Source organism: Parasteatoda tepidariorum, chromosome 1, assembly GCF_043381705.1.
Source record: "Parasteatoda tepidariorum isolate YZ-2023 chromosome 1, CAS_Ptep_4.0, whole genome shotgun sequence".
In the NCBI taxonomy this organism is placed as follows: Eukaryota; Metazoa; Arthropoda; class Arachnida; order Araneae; family Theridiidae; genus Parasteatoda; species Parasteatoda tepidariorum.
The window spans coordinates 44,037,413-44,053,095 of NC_092204.1; the positions used below are offsets into that span (position 1 = coordinate 44,037,413).

Below are 15,683 nucleotides of genomic sequence, written 5' to 3' on the forward strand. Positions count from 1 at the left end.
ACAGTGTGGCGTAAATACCACTACGAAAATTAAACATCAATGCACTGGTATATAAAGCATGCTAACTTCAATCTAACAAGAGGTACCTTTTGATAGATGACGGTTGGTATTGTCTGATAACACCTCCCCCACAACTGTAAAGTTATCAACTTAGTGCAGGTCGTCGAGCTTCCAAAGCAGGGAAGCCATCCCCTCTGCAGAGGATCATCCTCAAGGATGTTTCCCAGACCGTAGCCAATAGACCATTGAGCAACTCTTGTGCGACGTAAATAAAGTATTTACCTACCCACAACATATGAAAAAATCGTGTATGCGATTGCAGAGATGCGTGCAGGAGCTTGTTTGGTGATTTTTTCGCGGGTAAATATATTTCCCCATTCTGGTTCTCATTCACCCTTTAACTTTAAAGTTAACATCGTTAACTTTAAAGTGGTCACCCACCCGCACACCCAGGGACCCCCACCAGGGGGGAAGGTGGGCGCACGATGCGCCCACTTAAAGCTTGGGGGGGGGGGAATTTTTACACTAAATAAAGTGAATAGTTTGGGGGGGATTTAGAATTTGCCCAAGAATGCGCCCAAGAGCTTGGGGGGATGGGGGCCACTGCGCACACCGACGGTCACCCGCTGGCAATTTTTCTCATGCGGAAGAATTGCGTTCAGCGAGAATGACTCTTAAAATATTCAAATGGAATTTTAATGAAATTTAATGACAAAAATATGGCATCACAATACTCTCTTTGGTTCTGCTTTGAAAAATATTTTCACTTTCTCTTTGCACCTTCCTAGCGATTGTGAGCTGTGTTCTCTTTAAATACAAATTTGCAAAATGGGTTTCGGAGATCTCAAAACTGCTGCTGGCCTTAAATCGCTTAATGAATATTTGGCTGATAACAGCTATATAGAAGGGTAATTATTTAATAATATTTCCGATTATTAAAGATTTAAACTTACTGACATAGCCTGCCACATCCCACATAATCAACAGTTTTCACATAGTTTTCCTTTTTCAGTTTCCAGCCTTCTCAAGCCGATACTACAGTTTTCCAAGCCCTTTCGTCGGCTCCTTCAGCTCAACACCCTCATGCTCTAAGATGGTATAATCACATAAAATCTTATGGCAAATCCATTACAAGGTAATTTACATTGAACAGATATTCTCTTAGTTTGCATTTAATGCGACAGCTCAAATTATCTAAGCCGAAGTTTTGAAGTCTGCCTTCTGTATTTAATATTAAGACACGTAATATCTGAAAAATAAACGTATTATTCGTTAAAACTATTTGACAGCTTATTAAAATTCCTATGTGAATCTAATTTTTTAAATTCGTGTGTTTACTGGGTCTCTAGGAGACAAAATTATGACATATTCTTTTGTTACCGGCAATTTCAGTAAAATTGTACTGCCGCTGGAGTCTCAGCGGGAAGGATGAAGGGGGGTGAAATATAAAAACTAAGCAATCTAGATTTCATTTATAATAAGTCAATTTCTTATGTCGGCAAAAGATTAAATGTTTTATATTTCTTTCTTGTTTTTAACTTTATTGAGTTTAAATAGATGGTTCACGAAAATTTTCTTTATTTGTTTGAAATATTGAGGGGGCTTTTAAAAACTGAAATTATTGAAGGGAACATAACTCCAATAATGCCCATGCAAACTGCTGTATGAAGGCAATTGTAATTTAAAACAGCAGTACTGCTCCATTTTTTCTAGCACAGGTTATTGCCTCTGTTGCAAGGACATAAGTTAATTCAGTTTCTTATTCTTAATTTTATTTCTTTATGTGAAAGATTGTTTTTTTGCTAATGAGTTATAAAAATAAAATATCTAAATTTATTTGTGGGAAATTTTTAGGTACAAAATGAAAAAAAAGTTCTAAATTCTTAGTTTCTGTGTGTGCTGTATGAATTGTAAGTAATTTTGGTTGTTCATTTTTTATAGTCTCCCAGGGGTTAAAAAAGACATCAGTGCTTTTAGTGAAACTTCTAAATCATCTCCTGCTAAAGCTGCCAAAGCTGGTGGTGATGATGATGATGATATTGATCTCTTTGGATCTGATGATGAAGTGGTAAATAAATTTCTTTATATTATATATTACTTGAAAAGTACAAATGTTTTAAATAAAAAATATATATCAAATTATTTATTAAAAAAAATGTTTATTGAATATACATTTTGTAATTACTTTTCTTCTACATGTGTGCATAGCAATATCTATGCTGTGGTTTGTTATTTAATTAACTCAGTAGTTGCCTAAGTACTGTGTTGTAATGCATAATTTGTGACATGTGACTTATTTTGTGTTTGAAATGAGTGTCATCTATTTTATGCTAGATATTACACATAATAATGAAAATAAATATTGTAGTTTATTTTTAATCTTCATATTTTTACAGGACGCAGAGGCTGAAAAGCTTAAAGAAGAGCGTTTGAAAGCCTATGCAGAAAAGAAATCAAAAAGTAAATCTTTTTTATAATGGTGTATCTTATTTTAATTGTTGCTACAATATTTCCTTAATCAAAGAGCATGCCAAATTATATTTCCGTGAATTTGCGAAATTGGGCTTTAAAATACTAAAAAAAAAAAAAAAAAAAATTCTGTGTAAACAAAATAAACAAAGCTGTTTCTATTTTCAAAAAAATAAATGATTGTGTGTTGATCTGTTAAAATTTTTTACTAAAAGCAAGTAACTTGGAGAAAAATAAAATATTAATATTAAATAAAGTTGAATATTAATAATATTTAAAGGTAAATTGATTTACTTTTTGAATTTGAGGCTGGTAATGCTCACTGCTAGTATTATGTTCATTTTTAATTTGTTTTATTATATATGTTTTAAAATACTAAATATTCTTTAGATTTGAAATGTCATTCAACATTTAAAAAATGCTGTATGAAATCGACATTATCGTTTGTTATTTTTTTTATTGAATAAACTACTTTTTTATGCTTGTTTACCTTAAAGACTTATCAAACAAGGTTTAAAATGTATATAAATTTTCTTCCCCAGTTTATTATAAATATCTAAACTGCATTAAAAACAGTTTTAGTGCATTTATGAAATGTTGTATATTAGTTAGATTTGACATCATTAGATTTTTCATTTGTTTTTGTTAAATTTAAAGTAAACTTAATTTTTTTATTTTCATTAAGATGAAAATTGCTTTTGTATTTTTAGAATTTTATTTTCAAATTATTTTTTTTTAGAACCTGGTGTTATTGCAAAATCTAATGTTGTCCTTGATGTGAAACCTTGGGATGATGAAACAGACATGGCTGCTATGGAGAAGCAAGTACGAACTATTAGCTGTGATGGGTTAATGTGGGGAGTGTGTAAGTATTTTATTTTAATTTTCTGTACAAAATTAAGTATAATGTATTCAATTATTGTCTAACTTAGCTTAAATCTATTGAAAACACTTGCACATTTATATACAAAGTCTGCAATATGTGTACAGTGCGTACAAAACAACCACCCTGAATAACTTTTGATCTAATAATTGGATCTTCATGATCTAGGACTCAATCTTGATGATTTGAAAAAGTGACCTTAAATGTGCTAATAAATTAGTGCAGGCATTATAAGTTATGAAATCAGATTTCAAAACATCTTTTCTCTAAATAAATACCTTTTTTTCCCCTTCGTATTTCTGACCAACAAAATATAGGGAACAACATTTTCCTGGGATTCGAGAATAGTTTATAAGTATTCTACAGCTTTTCCTACCTCTTTTGCCTTCACTTTTCGTTTATCAATATGATCTTCAGCTTCATCTAATATTCCTTTGACCTTATCTATGATTTCTGCATCTGTCAGTGTTCCGCATGTTGCCGGGCAGTTGTCCACTTGTAAAAAAATTAAATCCAGATTTTATTCCATTCCCTTCTGGCAAATCTAGCACTATATTTTAACCGTCAACAGTTTCTCCTTCGTTACTGGTGCCTTAAACCTCTTGTTCAACATCTTCACAGCTATTCTTAAAATCAACTTTTTAAAACCATTTTGGATAGTTTTTAAGAGACATTTCTCCATGCAAAGCAGTAATTCTGATAACATCTAACAATTATTTTTGGAAGAGAACATTTTTCATCGATGGCATCTACAAGTTATCCCCTCACTTCCTGCCAGAATCATTTTATTCCTTTCTAGTTGAGGAAGTGCAAGGATGGTGATTGAAATTCCAAGAAACACCCCCAACCTGTTCATCCCTACTTCCTGTGGGTTCACGAAATTCATATCTGTCTATAAGTTCTACTGATAAAGAAGGTTTAGACATTTGTGCTCCATTATTAGAAATTTGAGATACGGAGCTTTTGAAAAAAAGAATTAGACATTATTACCATGGAAAATACATTGATTTTAGACAGTAAATGTAGGGAATTCTCACTTTCTCATTTGTTTTCGTAATTTTTTTTTTTTTTTTTTTTACATATTGCAGTTTTTTTTTACTTTTTCGCCTTGAATCGCTTATGAAGATAAAAATATTGTGCCACATTTTTTGTTTGAAAGTTGGCAGGGGTCTGTTTAGAAGAAATTTGGGTCCGTTAACGGACCCTTCACAAAATATCTTTTCATAAAAACGGACCCTTCACAAAATGATTTTTCTTATAATCGGACCCTTCACAAATTTGTTTATCTTCATTATTATTTTGTTAATCGAATAAACCCTTTCCAGGGCAGAAAACAAGAAAGATGTATGTAAACGAATTAAGTTTTGTCTTCGGCAGACGATTCTTCCATTATTCGTCCGAAATCAATATTCTGCGTTCAGCAGTATAGGCTAAATACCAAATATTTGTATGTTGCATCTCTACTTTAGAAGCAGCAATTGTTTATTTTTAAAAATTTAAATTTTTTTATTATAATTTTACAGTGCAGAGCATAATCTTGTACATGTTTACAATTTAAAAACTCCTTGAAAAAGTTTTTTTTTTGCAATAACGGACCCTATTTGCACAAATTTATAAAAGCGGACCCTGGTTGAAAGAATGTGAGTAATTTTTTCACAATTTCACGAAAAACGGACCTTTCACAAAATGTCTGGACAGACCCCTGGTTGGTGAAAAAGGTATAGGTCAGGAAGGTCAGAATTAGTAGACTTTTTATTTGCTTTGTTTTTTGTGCTTATTTCAAAGAAGAGAAATAGGATTAAAAACTGGAGCATGAGGAAAATAATTTTTAAGTTATTGAGAAAAAAATCTTGATACTAAATATTTTTGTAAGATTTCTTCCCAATTTGAGGCAGGGCTTGCATATCTCCTTTTATGTTTCAATTGACCCTGTGTGAGATTTATGGGAGAGTGGGTGTAGTTCCAAGATATAAACTGTCATTTTCCCTTTTGGAGTGGTTTAGAAACTCTTGCAAGTAATTGTAAATAAGTTCACTGTATAGAAACTTACTGGCTTCTGTTAAATTTTTAGTAAATAATTAAAAAAAATTATTTTAATAAATTAGTAATGTTGAAAATCACTTGGATTAAATTTATCTGCATTGGTGTCAACTTACTTAAAGTTTCAAAACTGTATTTGCAATGTACTGTATTGCACATATTGAAAAATTAACCATCTTATTTTAAATCAATATCGTTAAATTAATTTTATGATTTTAAATAAAATAGTTTTTTTTTTTTTTTTTTTTNTTTTTTTTTTTTTTAATTTTGTTATACTGGTAGCCAAACAATATTTTGAGGATGATGATTTGATCCTTTCTATTTTTAACATTTAATTTTATAGTTGTTAGCATTTAATTTGTTAGAATTATGAAAAATTTGTAATCTTTGGATTTCTAGATTAAAAATAAATCTAATCTTGTGATATGCTTGGAAAAATTTTTTTCATTTAGTACACACTACCTCAAGGCTTTAATATAAAAGTATAAGGAAACTGTTATTTTTATATCTTCGTGTATATTTAGGGATAAGATGGGTTCAGATTTCCAGTTTAAAAACTCTTGTATTTCAAGGTGCTGCTAAAATTTTATAATTTTTTTTTTTATTTAAACTGTAAGATTGAGTGGGGACTATAATTTTTATTTACTTGATGTATGTTGCATTTTCTCACTCAAAAATTCATCCAAGTGTGTCTCTAGACTTAACTTTTTCTCTATTTTTGTATTATATAACAATTTTAATTATTTTTTGCAGCTAAACTTGTACCCCTTGCTTATGGTATCAAGAAATTGCAAATTGTCTGTGTTGTAGAAGATGACAAGGTTAGTAATTTTTCAAATTTATTATTATCTGGATTATTTCTTCATAAATAATAAAATATAATTAAAAAAATTAGAACCATATATAGTTGCAAACCAAATAAGAATATTTTCAAATTATATCATTGATTTGTTTCAAAATAAAATAAAATGATCAAACTAAACAAGAACTGTACAGCTAGTTAAAGACTTAGTGTGCTGAATATCAGTTTCCATCGAAGTTGCCCTATATTTAGAGGCATTAATATTTATGTAAATCGGGTATGCTGTGTTTTAAAACTAGTGGTAAGGTAAGGCACAAAATTTTGCTAGTCCGCTGACTTCCACAAATTAAAATTATATTCCAGTAATACTTTTGCAGAATTCTGCAAATTTAAAATTTTATGGTTAAAACTTCCACAAAATTCTGTTAATGAAATGTATTTTTCATCCTTTTTCTTCTGAGTTCTCTTTTAAGTACTTTGAGTTTTTTCTAGGGATTAATGAGAAATTGTAAAAAAAAAAAAAAAAAAAAAAACAGCTAAAACAAATGTGTATAATTGATACAATTGAAGGTCTTATATGTGGAATTGTCAAGGCTTTTACCTAGTCAGGAAAAGAAATTTTGGCGTATAATTTTTTTGACTTAATGAGTCACTACTTTTTTGACTTAATGAGTCAGTAACAGAGTTAATCATATAAAAATAACATTGAAAAATAAGCCTAAAAAATGTATAAGATTTTCTAATGAAAACATCTAATTTAATGTTTGAAATCAAAAGTTATCAAAGCACAAATGATGCACTTAGAAGGGAAAGGGGGATTATAAAATTGTGACAAGTAAGAAGTAGCGTGAAGTGCATTTCAGTGATAAAATAAATCAGAAAGTTAAGTATTACTTTTTCCCCAAAGTAAGTACATATGGTCATTGTTATGCTCACTAATGTCATTAAAACACTGTTTAGAAGTAAAATTTAATAATGTTGGTGTTTGGTTTCAAAATTGTTAATATGTCTAGGTAATGTAAAGTGACAAAGGGGTAGTGGTATGGTGAAGTATGACTGTTGCGGGAAGGCAGGTCAAAAAAATTTGGGGAGCAGCAGTAAGTATGTACACTGCTTCCCCCCGAATTTATTTTAAGTAAATGTACTATTCTTGACTTCTCGTAAAATGTACATATTGTTTAAAAATGAAGAAAAAAAATCTTTCTTACATTTGCTGTTATCTAGTTGGCATCAAATTTCATTTTAGAAGGTTTGCTCACTATGTAATTTCAAAAGTGCATTAAAATATGGAAACTCATTTCATTATTTTTTTCTTTTGCAGGTCAGCATAGATTGGCTTCAAGAGGAAATACAAAACTTTGAAGATTTTGTTCAATCTGTTGATGTTGCAGCTTTCCAAAAGATTTAGGATAACAATAAATTTTTCTAGTGCATTATTTGTTGTTATTTTTAAAGATGCATATTCTATTAGTTATCTTATTGCTATATTCAAGGAGGTATCTTTGTACCTTGAATGCCATAAGGGAAGTTTATTAATATTTTATTGTACTTATCACAACTATTTTTCTAAATATCTTATATCGTGACAATACAGTTAGCACATTTATAACTAACAAAATGTAATGTTCTGCTTGGTACTGTGTTATAATGGTATTCTAATGTACTCCTTTAGCTAATGCATTTGCACTTTTTACACAAGGAAATAAAAATATAACACACGTTATAAATTAAAAATTGAGGGCTTCAGAAATGACTTTTAGAACTTTCAATGTGTTTTTGGTCATGCGAATTTTCATACTGAAAATTGAAAGCTTGTATAGGTTTAAAGGACTGTTGGTAAATTACGAGTAATTTGGAACACTGTCAGAAAATATAGTATAAATTTGTATGAATTAATCTTCGGTTAATTCTGAAAAAGTCAGATTTGAATTTCTTTAAAAAAAAAAAAAGTTGCTAACTATTTTCTGAATAATTGGTTTTTGTAAATTTTGAAAAAACTGAATGGTAAGGGGATTTCTACAAATTTTATTTTATACCATAAGACAAGTTTTCATAAATGAGGGAGAAAAAATATATACTTTTTACGAAAGGTACAAAAACTTTTTTATATTTAATACTTTGAAACTTATTAAATTTTCAAGGTATACAAATAAGTCAGGTTTGCGGAATTTCGTGCTGCTATTGCGTATGACAAACAAAGAACTAAGCTAACTGACTGCATTCAATAATAGAAGGCTGGTAATTTCTGAAAAAGAAAAATTTATATTTAATTAACTGGGAGATGGAGAACAGGTGGTAGATTGACAAATAAATTCATAGGAGTTGATCCTTGTATTAGAAACCCTCCATGCCAAAGCCTCTTACATCTATGTGAGGTAATGTGAAGTTTCCAGTGCTGAAAAAAATTTTTGAAATGCAAATGGCTGGCCGGCCTACTTAAAATAAAGCACTGGGGAAGATATATAGTGCAAATAAAAAGTTTTTCATTTAAAAACTCGTGGTTTTTAATTGTGCATGGATTAGTATAATTTAGCAGCAAATTAAAAAATGTGTTATCAAGTAAAAATTCACGAATTATAGCTTAGATGAAATGAGATTATTTCAATAATATCTTAATCCTGTCAGTCTTACAAGGAAAAAAAACTTACGGACCTATCCAAATTTTAGGGCCTATATTTAAGTTCTTCAAGAACAACTTAAATTTAAGCAATCTCACCTAGATATACTACTAGGTGGAGTTGCGAGTGCAACTTTAACATTTTTATTAATAACTGACCTCTGATGTTTGAAGGTGACGAAGATCTGAGTCATGCTTTATATGCAGATGATTTAGTTATTTGCTCATCAGGTATTCATTAGAAAAAGTACGTCTTTATTAAAAGATCAAATGAAGCTCTTAAGAATCTTTCAGTTTGGTGTGATGTAAATGAAACGGAAATTAACTCTGAAAAAAATGTTATCAAACATTTATATTGAATCATTAAGACAAGAAAAAGGATTTAATAAAGAAAAAATACCGACTTGAGCGAGTTTCTTATTACAAAATATTTGAGTGTTACTTGTGATAAGAAGCTAACTTAGAAAAATCATATCGAAGAGATAACACAAGAAATGTTACAAAGAGGTTAGTAGGAGCAAAAAGGGGCTGTGATAGAGATACACTGATTTACAATGTGTATATTAAGCCTCTTGTGGCGTTTAGCGAATGATATATGTATCAAGTGCTACTGCCTGCTAAAAATTAATATATATATATATTATTTATATACCTATATTTTATTGGATGATGCCTGTCAAGCATACTCCCATATATTTAGGCCTAGAATCAGTAATGTATTAAATCATCAGTGAAAATATGGTATAATTGAACCTTTTCCATGAAAGACCTGCAAAAATACTTATTTCTAGATGTAAATGAAATTTTATAAAATAAATTAAAATAGTTATAAACTAATTCGACTTTGAATTCGTGTTAAAATATTCAAATCATTTAGGTGAAAAAAATCCTTAAAATATTTCTCTTTAAAATCTGTTGGTCATATAAGAAAATACGATTTAATAAAACGGTTTAACTATCGCTCCTGATTAAAAAATTTGAACTCTTCAAATAGGGATTATTTTAGTGCATATTTCAATATATCTGAAAAGTTCGTTTCCAAGTGTTTCAAATTGCTCCGATTTATTGCAGGACGAAATTTTCGTCAGTTAGGATACCGTGTGCTGTGAAATAACTTTATGGTTTACTAGATGGCAGCACTAGAGATTTTATGGTTTATATTATAATAAGTATTAAAAATTTATTTCCGACACAAAAATATATTATACTTTTTGAAATTGAAACAATACAAAAAGTATTCACATTATTTAAATCATTGGGATGTTTTGTTTCTTAAAAATCCTATTTAGCATTTCTATTAACGAAAGGAATAATTTCGCATGTAGGAATCAAGACTAAAGACAAAACGTGTGTGGGATTGATTATAAAAACCATAGCTTTAAAATTTACAACAGCTTTAAACGATACAAAAATAACAAAATTTTTTCGAATTAATCAAGATGATTCGAAAATATAGATTTTTTTATTCTATTTTGCTGCAAAATAATTTTCCGATTATTAATAAAAATAATTGTATTTAAAGTAACATAAATATTTATATATAGAAAATCTTTTTTTACAACAAGCGGTTTAGTAAATTTACAAGTTTTTATTTATAAATTATACATTTATATCAGGTAGCCTAGAAATATTAAGGAAAAGTTTGTATATTTTAATGGTGTTAGGTAAGAAATTCGAAATGGATTTTGGGATTAGCAGAAGTTTATAAAAAAAAGTGGAGGCGCCGGGTATCGATCCCGGTACCTCTCGCATGCTAAGCGAGCGCTCTACCATCTGAGCTACGCCCCCGTCGAACACGAAAGAGTATTATAAAATGATATACATACATAATGATAATAAGTATATCTATATTTTGGCCTTAATTATGGTGGCTAAGAGTTTGAGTATAGAAACTAAATATATATATGTATTGGACTATTCTTAAAAAGTCAACATACTTTCATAGTCTCCTTCTGAAGCACTCTGTCGTCTCTGAAAGAAAGAAAGTGCCATGTATTTAAGCATCAGTATTCAAACAACTTTTTTTCTCAATGTTTAAATTTTTTTACAAATATTAAAAAAAGAACAAATATTTGTTTCTTTTTACTATAAAATTCTAAAAGGAAGGCTTTGTAATTTCTATTATTCCCATTCCGGTAAAAAGTGAGAATATAAATGTGACTTAAATCTCCCCTTCCAACAAACCCACAAAATGAAATAAATCACAAAATGAAATAAATGAATAAAATAATAACAACATGATTAATTTATTCCATTAATTTAAGATACTCATTTAACTAAATTTAATTTTATTTTACTATCACAAAAAAGAAAACAAAAAAAAACTGTAAATTTGATAAAAGTAGTGTTTTTTAGCTGTGTAGAGGATAGTACAGTAATTCCTCTGTATCGGAATGCTTAAATATAAAAAGATTTCTCCAGCCAAAAATATATCAACAAATCTATAATATTTAAAAAGATGTAGTCGAAAAAATAATAAAGAAATCCATGTTTATTTGATAATAATTAGAAATCCATTTTTTTTTCTAACCACACACCTTTACTAGTTTTAATTTTAAGTTAAAAAACGATTTCAAAAAATTTAAAAGAATTTTTCAGTGATAAAAAAAGTTAAAACAAATAAATAAATTTTTAAATAAAAAAAAATCATCAATTCCCATTAAAAAAAAATAAACATTTTTAATAATTTTTAATAAATAATAAACATTTAAAATAAACAATTTCACACAAAAAAAAAAAANAAAAAAAAAAAAAAAAATGATTTCTTAATGTTCGTATATTCAAAATAAATAAATAAGAAATAACACATTTTTCAGTATTAAAAAATGGGAATTAAATCGTCATCCGCTTTGAGCGATGTTTTAATCATTCGACCATGCATTCAAATTATTCATGTGCTATTTTAATTTTAATAATAAATTAACTAAGACCTTGGGGGAGGGGCTTCTTGACTTAGGGGCCGCAGCTACGGCAACCCTGTTTATCTATATTTTAGATCAGTGGTCCCCTTGTTTTTTCGGCTATGGAACCCTATGGCTAAGTTGAACTTCTATTAATTATGTTGAAAATATTTGATACATTAGTAAAAAATTAACTTTTTTCATTGTATCGTTTTATCAATACTATAATGCCAGACAGTTAAAAAATTATAAAAATGAAAGACACAAAGAGCCGTGCTGGCTTAGGGGATAGAGCGCTTGTCTCCGAATGAGATGAGCCCGGTTCGAATCTTAGCGATGGCTGATCGATTCGAATTCCGCACCCGGCTCGCACCGGCCATGGCGCTATCGTAAAATATCCTCAGTGGTAGACGGATCATGGGTAGGCTAACCGTAGAAGGTTTTCCTCTCCATGCAACGCAAATGCGGGTTAGTTCCATTAAAAAGTTCTTCACTGAGGCAAATTTTTTCCCAATTCTTGTTCCAGGAGTTTCCATGCCTTCTGGGTTAGGTTCGAAATTACAAGGTTATGGAGTTGAACATTGGTAGACGTAAACCCTAAATTGGATCGACTGTTTAACGGTGGTTATAAAATAAAATAAAATATTTGATCCAGAAGTTTCCTTGTCTTCTGGGTTGGATTTAAAATTATAAGGCTATGGAGTTGAACATTGGTAATCGTAAGCCCAAAATTGGGTCGGCTGTTCAATGACGGTTATAAAATAAATGAACAAAAAATTAAATTTGTTTTATCTTATCGTTTTATTAGTATTTTTATCTCAAAATAATTTATAAATCTGGAGCGGCATATAGTTTTCTCATTTGATTTTAGTGTATGTATGAACTAAATGCACATGAGCCAAAACGTAGTACAATTCATTGAAATAAAGACGAAAAGGAACAAAAATGAACGTAGAGAAGGGCTAAAAGAGAGACATTTTTCTTCATAGTCAAATTTGGTTATTTTTATTCAATGCAAACTACTAATGCAATTTTTCATAAATGTGTTCTTTTCATTATTCATTCAATATATTGATATTAGAAAGAGATTAAATTTTATATTAGAGATTAAATTTTGTTTTTCTTTCTTCACAAACATTTTATTTAAATAATTTCGTAAAAAATAACGAAAATATTAAATAAATAATGAGTAATTAATCGGATATAAATTTAATTACAGGCTTCGAAAATTGGTAAAAAAAAAAAAAAAGAAGTCTTAGTTTCCTATCAATACTAATTTTACAGACGCGATTTATCTTTGCTATTTGTTTTTCTTTAAATACATATATACTTACCGAATATCACAAATACAGTTAATTTTTTTTTCTTTCCAGAAACAATAATAAACCTACGTTTTAATACAAAACAAATAAATAAAATAATAAGAAAAATAAAAATCAACAAGCTTCTCACAGAGTTTTTATTATTTCGAAAATACAATTTTTTTTCCAGAAACATATCACAATTCAATTGCACTCTACATCTTTGATAATGACTTAGTACAGTGTTTCCCAAACTTATGACTTTTGTGTACCCTTTCTAAATTTTTCGTAACGCTGTGTACCACTAATAAAGAAATGAGTGTATTTTTTACTGTAAAAAAAATTGAACAAAAGTTAAAAATCACAACTGGCTGTTGACACCACTAATTATTAACTGCTAACTCCTCAAAAATATAGCAAATAGAAAAATACGTAATCATAAATTTTCATGGCTAGCTTTTTTTTTAAATAAGTTTGTTTAAAATTTTCGTTTATTGCAAGATATTTCGCATAAGGACGCGTACCCTCGCTAAACTGTTCCCGTACCCCTGGGGGTACGCGTACCACACTTTGGGAAACACTGACTTAGTATATCGTTTTGGCATTTTAAACATTGTAATCTTAACAATTTAATCATTATGATTGTATAAAATAATTTAAACCTTTACTAATTTCAAGCCAAAGTACACAATGTTGAAGGAGTTCACTTTTAAAACAACATGTTAACAATATGTTCTGTAATCACTTTACCTTTAATATATATTTTTTAAACAATTGTCGAAAGAAAAAGTAAAAAATTGTGCACATTTCTGGTCACAAATTAAGATTCAATCGATGAAAGAAAAAAATGCTATCGGAGTCAATCGAATCACTGTGATGATGAACATCAACAACTGTTTGGTTGCTAGGTGAAGACCCACCGCTTTTATCCTACGATTTTTAACTAATTCAGATGCTTTTAATCCTGACTTCCTCTATAATTTTTCGTTAGATTTCGATTACGCTTTTACTTGCCTAAACATTAATTTGTAACCTCCAATTCAATTTTTATATTTTTTTAAAATTAATTTTTTACAAAGATTATAAAAATATTAAAAGCAATATTTGCGGAATACTCAGGTTTTATTCATAGAAATTAAATTATACAATTATGAGTAGAAACATTTTCAACATACAAATAATGAAAACAAAAATAAATACATGCTAGTCTACAATAAATAATGATCCATGTTTGTAAACAATTAAATAAATTTCATCAATTAATAAAAAAAAATCTTTTGTTTTGAGAATGTGCTATAAAAAACGAGGTATGGCTTTTTTTCTCCAACTGAACTACGCTGGGTGATATATATCTAGAAAATATTGATATTTTTTTTGATCATTATGGTAACGATATTTTAAAATAAATTCTCACTATATTTTATATTTACCACGTCTTTTGATAAATATCGAATATACGAAAACAATCAGTAGCAATAAATTTCGAATACGATTATGTATTGAGAATAATCGATAATTAAATATGATGATAATTCGCTTATTGTCAAGTACATTAAATATCATATACGATAATATAACGAGCAACCTAATTTACCATAATTATCAAATACGATATTATCTGAGTTTTGATTAATTTCATTTGTGTAACGAGAATCTTGACCTATTTAAAAATGATACAAATTATTTTAATTGAAAAATAGCGCGATATAACGGGAAACATCGATTTTAAAATTATGATATCGCCGAGCACTGAAAGAAGTTCAATACTTAAAGAATTTTTTGGAAACACAAAATGAATCGAAGAATTTTTTACAAATGCGCGCTATTCTAGTAACTATTAGAAGGATCAAGCTCTTAGCGTGTTTAAATTACTATATACAAATAATTATATTTTCTTTGGTTCAACATGTAAATCAAGTCCTTTTACTAATTTATAAATTATCACCTGTCCTTTTTACAACATTTCTAGGTTAGTACAAAGTGCATATTCCTACTAAATTCATAATAATAAGATTAAATAGATTTGGCATTTATTACATTATTAAGTACATAAGGCACAAGGAGAATTAAAAAAAAACAAAATATCTATATACACTGAAAGAAGGAAAATTAATCAATAATTAATATTGAGAAAAAAGAATAATTTCTCTTTGTTATATTGTTTTTTTAATAAAAGAAATTTGTAGCATAATCATAATTTTTACGTATACATTCAATAATCATATAAAAATGGAAATCATAATTAATTATATATTGCCTAAACCATGACTAATATGAACTTGTCAGGATTTTAAAGATTTTTTTTTTCAAATTTGCAAAGTTTAAACTCTTTATAAATTTATTTATTTTTTAAAATACATTTTTGAATTCAGCCTTTTTTTAAAATATGTATTTCAAATGCCAAAAAATTTTTCCAAAAGTAATTAGTTTTATTTATATATTTTCTGCACATATTTTTTTCTTTAAATACTTATTAAAATAAACTTAAATATATCTTGTTAAATTTCACCACATATAGTCTACAATGTGATGAAGGTAATCTAAAAATTGAATATGAAAATATGTAAATCTAATAATACAATTTTTCAATTTAGATATAAGCACTATTTATTATAAATATTTGAGAAAAAAAAATTAAACAATTTTTTAAAGATAATAAGTTTAACATTAA

At 28.5% G+C, this 15,683-nt stretch overlaps 1 protein-coding gene and 1 non-coding gene across 3 annotated transcripts in view; one reads left to right on the forward strand and one right to left on the reverse strand.

Annotated features, from left to right (window-relative positions):
* Nucleotides 1–654: 654 nt before the first annotated feature.
* The window catches only part of LOC107440128 (elongation factor 1-beta), a 28,678-nt gene continuing 13,649 nt past the window's right edge, over nt 655–15,683 (forward strand). The window contains exons 1-7 of one of the 2 annotated variants that reach the window (XM_016052960.3): nt 744–908; nt 1,013–1,135; nt 1,942–2,068; nt 2,397–2,460; nt 3,209–3,334; nt 6,146–6,213; nt 7,516–7,630. In XM_016052960.3, coding sequence (XP_015908446.1) covers nt 829–908; nt 1,013–1,135; nt 1,942–2,068; nt 2,397–2,460; nt 3,209–3,334; nt 6,146–6,213; nt 7,516–7,602 — 675 coding nt within the window. In that variant the 5' untranslated portion in view covers nt 744–828 and the 3' untranslated portion in view covers nt 7,603–7,630. Of the gene's footprint in view, nt 909–1,012; nt 1,136–1,941; nt 2,069–2,396; nt 2,461–3,208; nt 3,335–6,145; nt 6,214–7,515; nt 7,631–15,683 lie in introns of those variants that run through there. The other variant, XM_071179407.1, reaches the window with a different exon arrangement.
* Nucleotides 10,527–10,599, reverse strand: TRNAA-AGC (transfer RNA alanine (anticodon AGC)). The gene has a single exon. It is a non-coding gene; the product is annotated as a tRNA-Ala (tRNA).